We start from the raw sequence: 11,887 nt of genomic DNA on the forward strand, positions 1-11,887 counted from the left end.
TTTTTTCGGTTCGATAATCGATAAAAAAAAATATAAATATCATCTCCATCGGAACACATCATATTTCGGATTTTACCCAATCATAGCAGATAAAAACTACTTCAATAGTTCAAATCAATTAAGGAAGGGGTGGTTTTAAATTGCATGTTTACGTCAAGATAGAAACTTCTTAGGGATGGAAATGATGCAATAGGTAAATTAGAGGAAATGGTTAATTTTCACTTTTTACTAATTTTATAAACAGTCCTTCAAAATTTTATTATTTTCAATTTAACCTTAATACTTTTTATTCTTTTATAATTTCACCTACCTAATTTGCCTTATCCTACCCGTATCTGATTCTACTTGAGGGATAGCACAACTTTTAAGACTTTTTTTTGAAAATAAGCAAAGAATAAGAATCAATCAAAATATTTGTTTCAAATAAATTATCAACTTTGCATGTTATAAAAGACTAGACCAAACCATACAAAATGACTCAACCAACATAAAAACAATCCCGGTTGGATTCGATATCAATCAAAATGATATATAATTCTCTACCACATAATATTCTTCTATAGAACTCGTGAACAAAAATTCAAAAAACAGCAAAATAAAATAAAATTATGCAACAGAAAAACCCTAATCCTATCATCATCCATCTAGTAGTCCTGCCTTTTTTAGGGCTTCTTCAAAGTCTTGATTACTTGTCCAAGATGGTACCTGCAAATATTTAAGTTAACCTTCATCTTCTTAATTCCCAATAACCAAAAATGAAACAGCCAAAGCCAAGAAACAAGCCTATATTACAAACTCACCTCATGTACTGAACTATTGAAGTGTTTCTCAATTTTTCCCATTATCATAGAGTCTCTTTCCCCACATAACAAGTTGAAAACCGCTCCTGTAAAAATTCACGAAAAACCATATTTATAATATATTTATCGTTCTACCCAACAAAACAAAAAATTAAAAACCTATCACAAGCTTGCTTACCCTTGCGGCCAAAACGCCCAGCCCTACCAACCCGATGCAAGTATACCTCACAATCTGGCTCTGTTTGGATCTCATGCTTTACAGGAAGATCAAAATTGACAACCAAATTGACCTATATTCAAAACAATCAAAGTTATTTTACAAGAACGAGAATTAATAGAAAAATAATAAGAAGAAGAAGACACTGACTTGGGACTGGTCAAAACCCCTGGCAAGAACATCAGTTGCAATAAGTACTTGAGTTAACCCATCTTTAAATTCCTTCACAATCTTGTCTCTGTCTTCTTGATTAAGAGCACCCTGGATTGCTGTCACCTCATAACCAAATTCCGTAAGGGCTTTATGTAACATCTTTGTGCTATTTCTCGTGCGAACAAATATTATTGTCTGCCCAACCTTCTGCCCCAACTCGAGAAGTTTATCTTTTATGACCAGAATCTTGGAAAGCTCATCCGGACACCTGACCTTGTACTGTTTCACAGACTCCAAGGACAATTCTTCTTTTTTCACAAACATTTGGTTATAATCACCTTTGAACGTGTCTGTCACAATCTTTGAAACAAAATCCCTCACAACATCGTCAAAAGTCGCAGAAAAAAGAAGAACCTGTTACAGATTGTATGACAGTATTTGTCAAATGATTGTCAATCTCAAGGATAACAGAAGAAACTCTAAAGCAGGTGAGTCTTACAACATGAAAAACATTCAAGGGAGAATTAGAGATGATATTGCCAAGTCACCAACTAAGTCAACAGTCAATGTCAACTCAGCCATAAAATAAGGAATAGATTGTAACATATAGGGGATAACATATTGAAGCATATCAAAACTATATGGAAATCAAAATCCCTCTTATTTAGCATATATTGTTTCCTCATTATATTCCTAAAGTTATGCAATTAGTTACTTGATTTGATGTCAACATAGAAGATTATAAAATTTTCAATTATTCAATAAAATTTTACTTAACGACAATTTGTCCAAGTTTTCTTTTCAATTCCATTCTCTATTATACACACTTTTGTTGGTAACTGTGTTAGTAGCGACCATGGCCACTGACAGATGGCTTTGTTCTAAAATCTTATTAGGGACTACAAAACAGGAACTCAATGGGCATAAACTAGTCCATAACATGGAAAAAGAGGGAAAAAAAGATTTACATGCAATAAATTGCATCTCACTTAACTTATATATATATGGTCATGATAAAATTATCATCTCTAACTATGTGGATATATCCTTCTCCATTTGATGTAAAATAAGATGACCTCATAACTAGACTAGCAAATTTTGAAATACAATTAAATGTAGTTGGACTTGTAGAAAACAAACCACCCATGATCGAGCTCAATGAAAACTTGTGATAGTTGCATTAATACATCTTCCTTCATTAACTCAGACCCATATGGAAACACTTTTTGATCTAGTTCTTAATCTGGATTCAGATGAGAAACTGTTGATAAAATTGACGGTTTCTATCTCCAAGCTGGAACTATAGGGCCCATTTGGAAACTAAGTGCCAAAATAAAACCAAGATCTATATCTCCATGACGGAACCATGGGCTTATAATTAGGAAACACTTTAATGACGGTTTCTCATTTTTCCAAATGATGTAATGTGTGATACATGATGGTTTAATACTTTAATTTTCGCAAAGAACTAATGAGATGCATCCAAATAATAGTAGCCAGCATTTAAACGTCAACTAAAACAAACAAAATTATTGAATACAAGAATCAAAAGTGCAACAAAACCTGGCATTGAGGATTGGTAGACGCAATTGCCCTCATTATCCTAATTGAGTCATCTTTGAATCCTCTCTGCAAACCAAAAAACACATCTTATTTTGAGGGATAACAATCTTTTAATTAATCATGATCTAATAATAGATATTTCACAACAAATTATGAAGTACACAACAATTTGTTCACACAGCAAATAACACCAAGAACAAAAGATTGCAAACCATCGCACCACTCCATAAAATGTGAGTTTAAACTCTCATATCACCTGCATCTGCTCAAAGGAGGGAAAAGAGAAAGTGCAGAAAGAAAACCAATCTCATTAAGCAGATAAAAGCTGTAGAATATTCTTCTATATGGAATATGTATTAACAATATAGCAACAAGGCAAAATTGAGTAAATTCTGAAAGAATGTTCAACAGAAATCAAGCCAGGATGCCAACAATTCAATGTAAAAAGTCAAAGAGCTCCATAGAAGATAATAAATGAAGATAACTAGATAAATTTGAGCTGAAATCCATGTGAAACATCAATTTGCACTGATGAAACAATCATTTTTATGAACAGAAAATGTAATAAAATCAATGATATCAATATCAAACTTTTCTGCAATACCAAGAAAAAGGTTACCCTAGGGAAGAAAGTATGATACCTCGGCTAACATATGATCAGCCTCGTCGAAAACAAGAATCTTCAACGACGAAGTATGCAATTTTTTCAACCGGATATAGTTATTGATTGTGCCAGGTGTTCCAATTGCTATTTGTGCCGTCAATGGCGGTCTCTTAGCCACAGGTAAATAGCCAGCACTATCACCTGCTGGTGGTATTAGAAGATCATAAGTAATTCCAGTAAACTTGCCCATTTTTTGAAGAACTTCCATGTTCTGCATCATTATCAATTAGCTTCATTTTACTTACTTGTCCTTGAAATGTCATATGATATATAGAAAGAAAAAACAGATATTATAAACTTATAATTATACCTGGATAGCTAATTCTCTGGTTGGGCAAATACACAAGGCCTGGGGAGCACGGAAGGCAGGATCAACACGGCTCAACATACCCAGCACGAAACAAGTAGTCTTTCCGGAACCATTGTGGGCCTGAGCAATCAAGTGCTTATGGGGAGGAGTTAAGATCATGGGTAAACTTACAGCTTGAATCTTGCTCGGCCTAGTGAACTTCATCTCAACATATAAACCCTTAATCAACTCCGGCGATAGATTCAAGTCTTCGAACACCTTAGCCGAAGTATATGGCGTTTCCCCTACCGTAACCTAAAGAGAGAATTGCAATTGAGACTGGCGAAATCAAGATCGATATCCGAAATTGATAGTGAGGAGAAAAGGCAAATGGGCTTACAGCTTCGATGCTAGAGTCTTCAGGATCTTCTAGGAACATATTAACCTTCTTTGTCTCGTCGATGGCTAGAGGCCCCAGACTTGGTACTTCGATAGCTTTTTCTTTGGAGGCAGAGGATTTGTCTTCAGAGGAAGATAAAGGTTCTTCATTTTGAACTTCTTCCTCAGCCTCGTCGGCCCAGGAACGCTTTTCCGGCGGTTTCTCCTCCGGTAATGGCTTGTCGACGACAGGTGTTTCAGACGCCGACATTCTGAAAGAGAGAAACGGAGATGGCGGCAAGATAATCTTTTTATTCGCAGGTCACCAAATATATATATTAGGGATGATGGATTTTTCATTCAATTCAACTATGTTCTATTTTTAAATATGGGAAATTAACATTTTACAATTTATTTTTTTATTTAATTACTAAAATAAGTAATTAAATATTTATATACTAAAATATAATAAACATTTACAAAATTATCTAGATTCCTTCCCTTTTAACTCATTTTTTCTTCAATCTTTTATAAAATACTTACATTTTTATTCAATTTCTCAAAATATTCACATTTTCTATCTAATTCATTAATTAAATTAATTATATAATTTTTTATTAATCAATCCACTAATTTATATTGATATGTCTAAACTCATTAATTAGTTCATTTTATAAATATAAAATATATATAATTAAAATTAATAATATATAATAAATTATTATAATAAAATTTAAATATTATATATTAAAATAACACATATTTAATTTTATTTTAAATTATTTAAATTATAAATACAATATCTATAATTAATATTAAAGATATAATTTCTATCAACCTAATTAAGAATGTTATATTAAATCATTTAAATAAATATTATAAAATAAAATATTATATGTATTTTATTTTAACATTTATATAACTAATAAATTAAGAATTATTTGATATAAATTAAATTAAATAATTCAAATAAATATTACAAATTAAAATAAAATATGATATATTAAAATTTTAACGTTTATATAATATATTTTATTTTATTTTATAATATTTATTTGAATTATTTAATTTACTATGTTTATTTGAATTTTTAATTTTAATTATATATATTATATTTATAAAATTAAATAAAGATAAAATATATGTGTTATTTTAATATTATGTAATGTAATATATTTTATTTTAATATATAATATTATAATCATTTAATTAAACACTATTATTTTAATTATATATATTTTTTATATTCATAAATAAATAATTAATGAGTTTAGAAATAAAAATATATAATTAATGAATTGATTAATAAAAATTATATACTTAGTGAGTTAGTTAATGAATTTAGAGAATCTCAATCATTTGGATAAATAATAAAAAGATGAAATATATTAGGAAAGATTGAATTAAAAATGGCTAAGCTTCACCTTTAACATCACAAATAGCAAACTTAAATATTATTATGATTTGATAAAATATATTTTTTTTTCTTTCATATATATATTCATAAATAAACTATTTTTTCTTTCTTATATATATATAAAGAGATGTAACATACAAAATTAAACTAATTAAACTAACTGAATTTTTAACTTTTAAATTTTAAAATGGCTAATAAATTAAGGAATTGTTCAAAATAATTCATAATTTAAGAATTTATTTTAAAATATATTACATACTCTAAGATGTATCTACATAACTAGTTTTAAATTATCATAAATTGGGAGTTATTTTATTTATATTCATGTAAAATATAAATTAAAAAAAAAACTGAATAAGTTTTTTTTTTAATGTTTATACAAAACCTTTTGTTATAATGTTATTTATTTATATATATATTTTGACTAAATTATAAATGTTATGACTTTATAGGTCGAATCCTACCTTAAAAAAAATAAAAATTATTATAATAATAACCTTAAAGTTAAAGGTATAGACATCCGAATTTTCCATCCAATTTATAATTAAAATTTTGCACTTTATTTTAATAAATAAAAACATTATAATTAAACCAACAAATTAAAATAAAATTAAAATAAAATTAAAATAAATATTTATCTTTTTAATTTATTATATTGTGTTTTACAAATGGTAGAAAAAAAAATGTATGTTATCAATCAGGGTCTTGGCACAAGATGTCATTTTATGAACTGAACTAATTCTAGAAAGAAGAAAAAAAGGAAACTTGTGGAAAAAAATCAAAGCCTAAACTTAAAGCACGTGAATAATGGACAATGTTTTACTTCTTAAAATGAAAAAAAATATAGAAAATGACTCGAAACTCGAAGTTTGAAAAAATAATAATAATAAGTGAATCAAAGTAAGGTTGATGCTTTAAAATCACAACTACATGTTCATCTAGATTCTTGTATTTATTGCTCAAAGTCAAGAACGTTGGTGTATCGATTCTGCTAAATATACTCATTCTGCTAAAAAAATTTAAAAAAAGCTTACTTCATGGTTGAGATATTGAAATCACCACATATTTCTCACACAGACTCTCGTTATGATTTCTAAAAGCAAGTGCATATGTGTACCGATTCTATCAGATATACTAAGTCACCATAAAACAAAAATAAAATAATAATACTCAAAGTGGATGAGACATTAAACCATCGTTCAATGTTGTTAAGACTCGCGTCTTGATGTACCTCAAAAGCAACACAAGTCTACCGAGTCTGTCAGATAGTACCACGAGTATAATAAGAGCTCTTTCAAGTCGAGAATGACGAAGAATTATATCTCAAATTAAAAAATTAATAAAGGAAGCGAGACAAAATTCTAAAGCACGTGGCGCAAAATAAAATCTTGATTAAGACGTCATAAATGATGTTTGGGCATAAAATTTCCTTAAAAAAAATCAAAATAACCTTCAAATTGAACATGGATTCAAGTGCATTATTGATAACCTTCGCATTGAACAAAAAGATAAGGAAAATCAACATCATTTTGAGACGTCCAAAAGCGACACTCACTCCAAACATTTGTTTGATCCGGGATTTGTTTTAAAATGAGATAGACCAATGCACGCCTTAACTCACAATAAAAAAAGTGAAGAATCCTAGACAAGTACTAGGGGAATTTTTCACAACAAAAAAATTAAAAAAAACTAGAGAAGTGCTAGGGACATTTTCTGAAAATGAAAAAAAAAAACTTAAGTCATGGATTATGGACATTTTCCAAAAAATGAATGAAGCGTTGAAGTTTCAAACAAAAAGAGAAACCCCGAGTCATGATGAAAAGTGTTTTCTCAAAAATAAAAACAAAAAAAAAACAAAAAAAAATAAAGTGGTCATGACCTGAAAATTAAAAAAATTCAAAATAAAATGATGATACAATCTAAGAGTCTCCTTAGGATTATACCCTCTAGGTTCCCTAGGTAATATGCCTTTGTGAGATTTGTACGTCAACAACCAATGAAAGATGTTTTTGCATAGAAGCACCCAACTGAGGCATAAAGTAGTTTTAAAGATTAAGCAGTAAGTCGCTCATTGTGCAAATGACGCAACCCAAACCACCTTGTGTATCAAGTGTCTAACTCTCGAACTACGCAATCACAAGACCACTAAAATCGTTCAGACGTCAATCTACCTTTGGATATCTATCAAACTATGTCACGTAACTCGCACTAGTTAGACACATACACTTGGACTAATTAGATACACACTCAGGACTAGGATCGTAAGGTTAAAATGATGTAGTCGTCCACCTAAGGATGTGCACCAACCCTCTAGTTATCTATGTAGCTGGTCTACGGACTATAGTTCCGTAAGATTAATGTATTTGGATTTCCAATTGATTTGAAAGATGATGAAAACACATTGACTATCTCACGGAGCTGGTATACAGACTATGGTGAAATTAATGTATTTATAAGACGTACATCCGTACAAGGATGCCAACTCTTCGGTTATCTCTCATAGTTGGTCTTCGGGCCATAATAACTTGAGATCAATACATTGCGTTCATAATCTATAGAATAACGAAACTTTTGACTATCTCACATAGTTGATTTTAGACCATAATACCTTAAGATTAATACACCAATTTCATTAGTCCGAGAGATAATGCGAACCTCATATAACGTTTTGTAATGTCTCAACATCCATTCCCGGATGAGACACTTGGCCAAAGTTAAAAACCAATTCTACCACGTTTTACGGACGAAGCAAGGTACACATCTATCATGATCTGAATCTCTCAACAAGGCAGCCAACGAGTACCGGAATTGGGGTATCATCGATCATGTGATCGCCATGTTTATTTATCCATCTTTTAAATACTTTCTTGAATGAATGAATAAATATATATGAGTTTAAATAAGATTATAAATTAGGTTGTTTGCAAATGTGGTATTTATGGTGTCAAACTTGGACATTCGTTTTCTAAAACTTGATAATAATTTTCAAACTCTACTTAAAAGGGACCTTCTATTTCTATAAATACCCACATTTTACACCACATTTATAATTAAAATTTGGACTTTGTTTTAATAAAATAAAAACATCGTAAATAAATAAAATCAAACAATTAAAACAAACTTGAAATAAATATTTATCTTTTTAATGTGTTGTATTGTGTTTGCAGATTGCAGAAAAAGAAAAAATGTGTGTTGTCAAACAGAGCAAAGGCATAGATGTCCAAACCCAAAAATATCCTAAATCAAACAGGACTGAAGGGTGTCCTCTTCATGAGAAACTCACTTTCTCTCTCCCAACTATATCACAACGGACAGGAGCTCCTTTGGGAAGGCTCTAGCCTCTTATCCGCTAAACCAAATCAGTAGAGCAATAATGTCAAATAACCTCTAAGACACAAAGACCACAAGGTGCCAAGAAGAGAGCCTCCTATTTGAGCAAGAGATTGGAACACAAAAGAAAGGAGAAAGAAGACAGAAAGAAGCGAAGGGGATTGACAAATGCTCGGAAGAAAAAAATGAATTGAATGATTCTCGTCCTCAACAGCTAGAGAAAATAATTCCTACTTTGTTTCTCGAGCTTTCACTACTCGTCTAGAGGTGCTATCATATTTATTTTAGATTTAAGATCCAAGAAATAAACGCATTGTATATAAACAAAATTGATACAAAATTAGACACAAGTTTTGGATTTGATTATTATAAACCCGGGAATCCTGTAACTTAACACGTGTCCACGTGTGGTGGACACGTGGCAATATGAGCCCAGAGTGGCTCGAGGTTCGATGGTTCCAACTTTGGTTTGCATATGAGACATCTTTTATAATAAAACATTATTTTTAAAAAAATTTGTTAGTACCTAACAACTTTTAAAATTAATTATTTAAAAATAATTAATTTTATTCAAATTTTAAGAATCTGGGAATTTCCTATAATCAAATGACGGTTTGATTTTTTTTTTATAAAATCCGATTTAAATTAATTAAACATAATTAAATTAAGAAATGTTATTTATTTGAAGACAGAGTCGCCAGTTGATTTTAGAAAAATTAATAAAAAGGTGTACATATACAAACGTATTTTGCACTAGAGTTTCGTTTTGGTTCAAAGTTTGGTGATACTCGGTAAAGAGCTTTCACGTTATGTCCTCCGTACCCGTTTTAAAAACGGTATTTACTTATAAAGTTGGCTTTTTGAAAATCGGTTGTATCACGTTTCAGTTTTAACCGTTTAGTGTTCCGGTTATAGTCGTGCTTCTAGATTTAGTGTTATTTAAAGTATTGAAACATCAATATTTAAATGTTGGTACCTATTGCGGATGATAACTATGGTGAAAATACCTGAAGAATATCAGTCATTTTTAAAGACATTAAGGTTTAGAAATAAACAACAAACAAACCCTTGTGGAAATATCTCAAAAATATTTAAAATGAATTTTCTAATTTTTAGGGATTTTTAGAAAATGATTTGAAGTCCCAAATTTTTTTAAAAAAAATTGGATTTTGAAAAGTGAAACCAAATAGGACTTAGGACCGGAGTCCTAAGGTTGGTGTTCGTTTTTTTCCGTTGGGGTCCGAAGACCCTCAGTTTGGGCTCGAGAGCTCCCGGTCTGAGTACCGGAGTCTCTCGGTCGAGGTGTTAAGGACTTTTGGTCCTAGTTGATCTTACCGGTCTAGGTGTAAAAACCTATCGGTCTTGGACTAGCTTGGGACTAGGTTTCTCAATCGAGGTGTATAAACCTCTTGGTCCGGGACTAGCTCTAGACTAAGTTCCTCGGTCTTAGACCTAGAAGCTCTCGGTCTCGGGTCTGGGATTCTCGGTCCCAAGGTTATACCTCTCGATCTTAGGTCCTAGGAGTCTCGGTCCTAGGTTTAGATTTATCAGTCGTGAGTCCTAGGAGTCTCGGTCCCAAGTAAGACCTCTCGGTCCTAGGTCTAAATTTTATCGGTTCTAGGTGAGAATCTTCGGTCAGATTTCTTAGTCCTAGTTCAAGAACATCGGTCCTAGGTCTCGGTCCTAACTCAAGAACACTAGTTCTAGGTCTCAGTTCTAACTTATTTTTATCGGTCATTGGTCTCAGTCCGGACCGAGGATCCTCGGTCAGATTCCTCAGTCTTAGCTAACAAGCCTCGGTTCTCAAGAACACCAAGTGTAGTCTTTTAAATTAGTTTTTTTAGCTCTAATTCTTTGATCTAAGAGCTTTGGTAGATTCACAATGCTTCTAGGAACATGTTGAGCATCATCTCAATGTATTGATCGACCTAGATGATGATCAATTTGTTCAAAACAATTTGTGATTAAATTTTGAGTTTTTGATTTAAAAGTTATTTTGAAGTGAAATGAACTATCCAATAGCTTCCTTATATCACATATACTTGATTGGTACCAAAACAAGAACACTACCTGTTCGTTTTGACCAATTCAAAACTCAAAATTTTCATTTTATTTTGAAATTTTGATTTTGATCAAACATGATCCAAATGAGTGCCCAACATGTTTACAATCATGTTGGGAAGCTTTCTGGACTACGATTCGATCGAATTAATCCATGAGCAACAACCCCGTTTTTTTTTTGAAATTCAAAATTGGGTTTTTGTTTATTAGATCGATTGATCGGTTTTATCCTATCTAGATAGTTTATAAATCATCTAAGAATGATTTTTCAACCATAAAACATCATAAATAACAATCGTACAAGCTCATGCAATTTAAAATATAAAAATTTCAAATTGTAAATATGAATTAGAGGTTGATTGAAACCTTACTAAAGATTGAAGAACTTTTCTTGATCCTTAGGGAAGCTTTCTGAATGCACAGATCTGAGCTTCAAGGCCTTAAACATAAAATTAAATCTGAAGCTTTGAAGCTTTAATGACGGATTTTAATTTTCTTCAATTTAAGGATTGTGTGTTGGTTCCTTGGCTTCAGAATGACTTGAGGATGGTATTTATACTATTCCTAAGTCGGTTGGAGAAGCCAAGTGGACTGAGTCAGTCAATGGTTCTTGGCATGTAGTCACCGAAATAGGCCGTGACAAGACCTACAATTATAGGGAGAATGATCACCATCGTAGGGTGATCATTCTAAGCTTTGAATGAGTCGATTTAGTGGAGCAACGAGGGAGTTCAAAAATCCAAAATCAACACGGCTTCTTCATGCTTATCCTCGTCGCGTCGTGATGAAGAAGAAGACCGGAGCCAAAAACGACGTGTTTCGTCTGTTTTTGGAATTTTGTTGGCGATTCGTTAGTCGTTGAGCGTTCCTTTAACATTTTGGCTAACGGGGCTAACGTTCAGTTAGTTATTCTGATGTGACCCGAAGCGCGCTCCTTCAGTTACAACCGACTATGCGGAGCGTTCATGTGCGTTAGATGAAAATCAAGCGCTCATCCAATGACCACGAATCCTGC

General features: G+C 31.6%; 1 protein-coding gene across 1 annotated transcript; it reads right to left on the bottom strand.

Moving 5' to 3' along the window:
• Positions 1-397: 397 nt before the first annotated feature.
• LOC124915379 (DEAD-box ATP-dependent RNA helicase 38-like) lies at positions 398-4,381 on the bottom strand. The gene is made up of 8 exons (XM_047456088.1): positions 4,087-4,381; positions 3,708-4,001; positions 3,375-3,608; positions 2,734-2,799; positions 1,168-1,584; positions 979-1,090; positions 801-886; positions 398-705 (listed from the first exon to the last, which is right to left on the bottom strand). The coding sequence occupies exons 1-8, from the start codon at positions 4,333-4,335 to the stop codon at positions 637-639; spliced, it is 1,527 nt and encodes a 508-aa protein (XP_047312044.1). The 5' UTR covers positions 4,336-4,381; the 3' UTR covers positions 398-636.
• Positions 4,382-11,887: the final 7,506 nt, after the last annotated feature.

The sequence above is a fragment of the Impatiens glandulifera genome, chromosome 1 (genome assembly GCF_907164915.1).
Source record: "Impatiens glandulifera chromosome 1, dImpGla2.1, whole genome shotgun sequence".
Taxonomy (NCBI): Eukaryota; Viridiplantae; Streptophyta; class Magnoliopsida; order Ericales; family Balsaminaceae; genus Impatiens; species Impatiens glandulifera.